Source organism: Berghia stephanieae, chromosome 12 (assembly GCF_034508935.2).
Source record: "Berghia stephanieae isolate SIO BIC M18660-M18661 chromosome 12, UCSD_Bste_1.3, whole genome shotgun sequence".
Classification (NCBI taxonomy): Eukaryota; Metazoa; Mollusca; class Gastropoda; order Nudibranchia; family Aeolidiidae; genus Berghia; species Berghia stephanieae.
This window is the reverse complement of record NC_088371.1, coordinates 29,638,547-29,646,046: the sequence shown is the minus strand read 5'-3', so window position 1 is coordinate 29,646,046 and position 7,500 is coordinate 29,638,547. Positions and strand designations below refer to the sequence as shown.

The 7,500-nt window shown below is 36.0% G+C and overlaps 1 protein-coding gene across 3 annotated transcripts in view; it reads left to right on the top strand.

Moving 5' to 3' along the window:
- The window catches only part of LOC144957740 (electrogenic aspartate/glutamate antiporter SLC25A13, mitochondrial-like), a 58,999-nt gene that overhangs the window by 10,557 nt on the left and 40,942 nt on the right, over nucleotides 1–7,500 (top strand). The window contains exons 2-5 of one of the 3 annotated variants that reach the window (XM_078889134.1): nucleotides 366–406; nucleotides 843–875; nucleotides 1,009–1,077; nucleotides 4,771–4,827. In XM_078889134.1, coding sequence (XP_078745260.1) covers nucleotides 858–875; nucleotides 1,009–1,077; nucleotides 4,771–4,827 — 144 coding nt within the window. In that variant the 5' untranslated portion in view covers nucleotides 366–406; nucleotides 843–857. Of the gene's footprint in view, nucleotides 1–147; nucleotides 407–816; nucleotides 876–1,008; nucleotides 1,078–4,770; nucleotides 4,828–7,500 lie in introns of those variants that run through there. The other 2 variants (XM_078889136.1, XM_078889135.1) reach the window with 2 other exon arrangements.

Genomic DNA, 7,500 nt, shown 5'->3' with positions numbered 1-7,500 from the left:
TCTATTGTTTATTTTAAGCTGCTCTCTCTCTCTCTCTCTCTCTCTCTCTCTCTCTCACACACTCTCACACACACACACACACACGTACCCCCACACATACTCCCCTACACACGACACACAGATACATACACCCACCCACCCCCACACACACCCAATAAGTCTCGATTGCATGCGCTAGTTCAAAGAAGAAGAAACAATGAAGATTAACCTAAAAGTTCTCATTATCATAATCTGTCACATCGCAATTATTGTTATAATTTAAAAAAATAAAAATAAATGCATTTAAACCACGTAAACAAAAAATAATTACATTGTAAAAACACAGAGAAACAAACAGTAATCGAACTTGTTTTTCGGAATTTCAGGTTTGGTGTGAATACGATTTCTAACCTTCACCCCAGAGAGGGTTGCCAGTTTGGCATTTTAAATGCCAGATTCCAAAAATCTGGCATTTTTGAAAACCGTTTGGCATTAGAAAAATCATTTGGCATTTGGCATTTTCATTTGGCATTTTCTTTTCTTGTATATTATACTTCAAATGACACCTTTTCTCAACCGTGGTGTAGTGGTTTAGCACTCCACTTAGTAGTCAGTAGGTAAAAAATTACCCCAACAGGAAATTTAGTATAATTCAAAAAAAACAAAAAAAAAAAAAAAAAAAAAAAAAAAGAAAACATGCAAGCCACCAGGATATGATAGTAAATTGTCTATCAAAAGTGAGTAGTTTTCTTAGTGGGGGTGGAGTCAACAGACTTTGGCATTTTTTTGAGTGTTTAGGCATTTTTTTGAGTCTTCCCCTGGCATTTTGTTGAAAAATAATCTGGCAACCCTGCCCCAGAGAGGTTAATCGTAGAATCATGGCGGGTGACAGTTTGGTAAGTTATGTTTATATTGATTTGTTTATGTTATCCCATTTTTTAGAAATATTTCACAGTAATTATCGGTTATGCATCTGGTGGAATTAGGAAACAATTTATTTTTAACGTGACTATTTTACTTCTCTTTCAGAAAACAAAGCTGGAGATAGTTTCTAAAGTATGGCCTCTCCAGACTGCGAAGTGCGAGTCGCCGAAAAAGGTAAGTTGACTCGTAATCGTAAGCCTTCTCTTAGCTTAAGATGTCAACACGAGAGGGTCATGCATGAATAGCATGCATTGCTTTATTGACTGGTCGCAGCAAGGACACTTTATTAAAACAAAAATGAAAGATTAGAGCATTTGTTTAAACATAACTCTAGGATCTATTTCTTGAATCCTGTCTGGAGTTGAACCCATACGTGAAAAGGGTGCACATCATTCCTTTTCATTGCAATAGACCGTGTCTATTGCAAATTGACAAGTATCCAAACAAACGATATACAGTAAAATTACTTTAAACCGAAAGAAGCTAAACCGAAAAATACCTTAAACCTCAAAGAATTTAATAAATTGTACTAGTTTCTTCATTATCTTTGTCCTACTTCTTACGATGAACCGAAATACTTCTAAGAAGGACTTTCTTTAAACCGAAACAACTTGAGAGCACCTTCCCCTTTTCTCTCTCTATTTTTCTTCAAAAATTCGGGAAGGTGGCCCCGACATAATAATGCCCGGTGATATTAAAACAAAGAGCGTAAGTATAAGATGAGGGTGAGGGGTGGGGGTAGGCAAACACTTCAATCACTGCACTTGGGTTTGGACAGCACCACGATCGCAGACTGGAAAAGGAAGACAACGGGTGACTGGCAGGCGAAAAATGAGGAAAGAGGGGAAGTTGGGGTGTAGAATCACGCAAGCGAGATGTTCTCGCTCGTGTGTTGATGCTTTGGAACTGACTGGATTTTCAACACGACAATAAGGAGGGGGGTGGTAGACAACTTACCATTGACATGCCATTTCATTTCCACTTTGATTGAATGTGTGTGTGTAGAGAGGGGGGGGGGGGGGGGGGGGGGGGGGGTTCTATGTAATTAAGCCTTTGAACGTAATGGCTTTTCAACAAAAGAGAGATGTGTAGTAAACAACTTAGCGTTGACACGCCTTTTCATTTCCATTTCACTTCACCTCTGAGTAGCTGCTATCAATCATTTTCATTATCAATTATCATACAAGAACTTTCGATCTTATTTTAGCTTTACATTTTACTAAAAGAAAGCACTGTGCTTACACATTGGAGTTTAAAATCAAAATACTATGTGAAGTCGATGAAAAAAAAGTTGATCAAGACGGAGATATATGTAAAAAACACGGCATCCCGAACTCAACTCTTTCAACAATTTTGAATTGAAAACGAAAACCCCCAAAAATATTTTTAAAACACAAAAAAAAAATAATAAAATAAAATAATAATAAAAGTGTAATGGTTACGAAGACGCATTTATTCAACAACTACTTTTAAAGGGAAACCCATGATACGATTAAATGAGCAAATTTCTTAAATAGTTACTACACTTGAAAAACATCGCAAAACGGGAACTTGCTTTAAACCAAAATGTCTTTAAACCGAAATGGTTTAGAAGGTCCCCAAAATTTCGGTTTAAAGTAATTCTACTGTATTTTATTTTTATGATCCCATTTCCTAACCCTATTCAGCTATTCATCTTTTTTCTCTTCCAACATTTTGACTTAGTTATGAGAGACTTGTTGCTATCCTATCTTCATCAGTAGGGCAAGAAGAAAGTGTGATGCCCACTCTTATAACTGACATTTCTTGAGCACTTTAAGAGTATAGAGGGAATGACATTGACATTACACAACTCTTTTTATGAATAATATTGTTTTTAGGCAGCCATTTTTATGAGTAGTTCTCACGAAATTGTATCAATCAGACGATAAACGTTTAAGTTTAAGATTAAGATTATACATAGTTTTGTATGTTGGTACGCTATATACTATATATTCGGCTGGCAGATGTTTTAGCTAAATGCAAAGCATGAATAAAAATGATCTATTTGGAGTCCCTAATTTGCTCACTTTGGACAACATGGGTGATTCCTGTTGACATCATACGCTCTTTGCTGGATTATCTATATTCCTTCATGGAATACCTAGGTGACAGCAGGATAAATTCTTCTTCTCTTCTTCAGTTAAAACTCACTTGACAAAGTCATAATGAGATCTTTTGTTGATGTTGCATATGCAAACAGAAAAAAACATGTGTCTTCCTTATAGTGTGCAGTACAACATTTAGAAGGGACTCAACATTGCTCAAAATTGTTAAAGATGGCCGCCTCCAAGTACCATATTTATGATTGATTCCCAGTGAGATGGCACTAATTGCTAGGAGATGAGAGCGTTACATTGTCTACGTAGAGGTGCACTTCTAAGAGGCAGCCTCTCAATAAAGCATAAAACCTATTCTCTCAGCCTTCATTTGTATCAGATTATTTTCACTTTGATATTTTTTTATCATCAATAAATTTATTTGAAATTGAAGAAAGCCTTTTAATTTAAAAAAAAAGGAAATATACAGACTTGACCCTGGGGTTCAGTTGTATTTAATGGTCTTGTGGTATGACACTCGCTTTCAGATTGGAAGGTTCTGGGTTCGAGCCTCGTTCGGCGCATAGTTGAGTCCTTGGAAAAGACTCTTTACTCACATTCTCTCATCGTACTCAGGTGTAAAATAAGTACCTGGTCATTACCAGCGTTGTCTTTGTCCGAATAAATTATAATGTCGCCTAACAGGCATCATGCCCCGTCCTACATGTTAAGGTGTTGCGGTTGGCCAGGGACTCCTTGTAAAGTGCTTTGAGCACGTTTAGTGGATATTGTGCTCCATAAAAGCTCATTTAAAAAATAATATTTTTTAACCATTATCCATAATCACGAAGCCAAAGCTGTTTATTTCAAAATCTCTCTGAAAATGATCAATATGCTGATTTGCTTGAACCAGGTCTATTTACATGTTAGACCCATGCTCTGCCAATTGGGCTCATACCCCCAAAACTTATGTGTATTTTTTTTTACTAGAGCATTTATATAGGGCAATATCCACTAAAATGTGCTCAAAGCGCTTTACAAAGGGTCCCTGACCAACAACAACCCGTAACATGTAGAACGAGACACGACGCCTGTTAGGCAATATTATAATTTTTTCGACAGAGACAACGCTGTTGATGGCCAGGTACTCATTTTACACCTGAGTACGGTAAGAGAATGTAAGTAAAGAGTCTATGCCAAGGACTCAACAATGCGCCGAGAGAGGCTTGAACCCAGGACCCTCCGATCCGAAAGCGAGTGTCATACCACAAGACCACATAGCCGTATATTTGTGGTCTTGTTGTAGTATGACACTCCCCTAAGGACCTACAAGTTCCTGGTTGATCTCGATCTGAGCAGTGCAAAATTAAAGTCTGGAAAAAAAGACTCTTTACTCACATTCTCTCTCAGCACTGCAATGTGGTGTCAAATTTGTACCATGACCCGTAACAGCATTGTCTCAGTCAAAAACAAAAAATGTAATATTGCACTTTCAAGTCGTTTCGTCTCCTACATGTAAAGTCTTGCTATTAGGTTGTGACCACTTGAGCACATTTGACAGATAGTGCGCTATATAAATGCTCTTTTTCGTGGTGGTTAGTTCACTGAATAAAAGAAATGAATAGATTGAAAATTGATGACATGATGATCTTGTATACATTAACTGTACAAACCGTTGTACAACGAAATAGATTTTAAATGATTATGTTTTTTTTTTTTTTTTTTTTTCATAAGGAGCCATTAAACACAATTGCCTATTTCTGTTAATCCTGTTATGATAGATAAATTTACTTTCGGATACTTCTTGCAGGGTTTGGAGCTGATCAGAAGAGCTGACACAGATGAATTGAAAGCAGTCTTTGAAAAGGTTTGTCATTCTATTTGTAGCCTGTCAATTTTAATGTCAAGGGGCCGTCATTTTCCTGGTGTTCAGTCATTCCAAATGGACATTACCAATTGTTTACTATCCCTTTCGTGAACAGATCTCTTGAACATTCTACCAAATTTAATAGACCCAGCTACCCAATCACTTCTAGGTTGACACACACATACATACATATACATGCACGCACAGAGAGAAGGGGAGGGGGAGAGACACAGTGCGGAAAAAAAAACCCAAAACAGTGTGGACTGCACCCATGACTTTTGCTATTGCTTTATTTATAAAGTAAAAAAAAAAGTGTTGCCGAGTGTCCCTTATTGATTATTCCTTATCATTATAAACCTTAGCATCCTATGAAGATATCTTTAAATGGTTAAAGCTGTCAAAGTAAAATTATAATTGTTTCGTTTGACCGTTTGGGTGAAGAAAAAAAAAATTATACTGCGTTTTTTAAGTCATTAAAATTTATTTTAGTTGTTTGTTCAATTTACAGTACAAACAATCTGCATTCCATGGAATGTCATATTTTAGTTGGAATCAGGGTTGATTGGAGATTTCAGGCACCGCTAGTTAAAAATTTTTTAGCCATTATCTAGGAGATTGCCAGAAAACTATAATCTGGTTTGGGAGACAAACAATACTGTATATTATATGGACTGCTGCATCATCAAGAATGTGTTGTTACACATCAATTTGAGCTAAAAACAGATTTGGGGGGGGGGGGTGTAACTTTATTTTCATGTTTTAAAGAAAATTCTTTAGAGGATTCTGATTTGGGGAAAATCATCTTCCTCAGCTTTCAACCCTGGTTCAATTTGGTATAAACCACACTTGCCTAGTATTTAAAAATTTTTTTATGTAAGATGTTCATTGATCAAAACAATGTGAATCAGGTGAGAATAGCTTTTCAAAAGTTTCAAGTGTGAAAAAGTATTGACACATGTGAGCTTTTTCAATCCTATGAAAAGTTGTCCAAGTACATTGCATTGAGCTGTCCCTACAGGAAAATGCGGCGCATCTTGGCTTCGATTACTGATCCATCAGAAAAAGCTAAATAATTCCCATCTTACACTACTACATACAACTACTTCTACTAAACACTATACATATATACTCTACTACTACTACTACTACTACACTACTATCTACTACTACTACACTACTACTACTAACATACTACTACTACTATTCTACTAACTACTATACTACTACTACTACTACTATACTACTACTATACTACTACTACTTACTATTACTACTACTACTACTATACTACTACTACTACTACTACTACTACTACTACTATCTACTACTACTACTACTACTACTACTTACTACTACTTACTACTTACTACTACTTACTACTACTACTACTACTACTACTACTACTACTACTACTACTACTACTACTACTACTACTCTACCTACTACTACTACTACTACTACTACTACTACTACTACTACTACTACTACTACTACTACTACTACTACTACTACTACTACTACTACTACTACTACTACTACTACTACTACTACTACTACTACTACTACTACTACTACTACTATTTAACTACTACTACTACTACTACTACTACTACTACTTACTACTACTACTACTACTTACTACTACTACTATACTACTACTACTACTCTACTACTACTACTACTACTACTACTACTACTACTACTACTACTACTACTACTACTACTACTACTACTACTAACTACTACTACTACTACTACTACTACTACTATACTACTACTACTACTACTACTACTACTACTACTACTACTACTACTACTACTACTACTACTACTACTACTACTACTACTACTACTACTACTACTACTACTACTACTACTACTACTACTACTACTACTAACTACTACTACTACTACTAACTACTACTACTACTACTACTACTACTACTACTACTACTACTACTACTACTACTACTACTACTAACTACTACTACTACTACTACTACTACTACTACTATACTACTACTACTACTATACTACTACTACTACTACTACTACTACTACTACTACATACTCATACTACTACTACTACTACTACTACTACTACTACTATACTACTACTACTACTACTACTACTACTACCTACTACTACTACTACTACTACTACTACTACTACTACTACTACTACTACTACTACTACTACTACTACTACTACTAACTACTACTACTATACTACTACTACTACTACTACTACTACTACTACTACTACTACTAACTACTACTACTACTACTACTACTACTACTACTACTACTACTACTACTACTACTACTACTACTACTACTACTACTACTACTACTACTAACTACTACTACTATACTACTTACTACTACTATACTACTACTACTATACTACTACTACTACTACTACTACTACTACATTACTACAACAACAACAGCTACCACTACTACTATTACTACTACTACTATGGCTACGTTTGGCTATGTGGTCTAGTGGTATGACACTCACTTTCGGATCGGAAGGTCCTGAGTTCGAGCCTCGCGCTCGGCGCATAGTTTAGTACTTGGAAAAGGCTCTTTACTCACATTCTCTCACCGTACTCAGGTGTAAAATGAGTACCCAGCCGTTAACAGCGTTGTCTTTGTCCGCAAAATTGT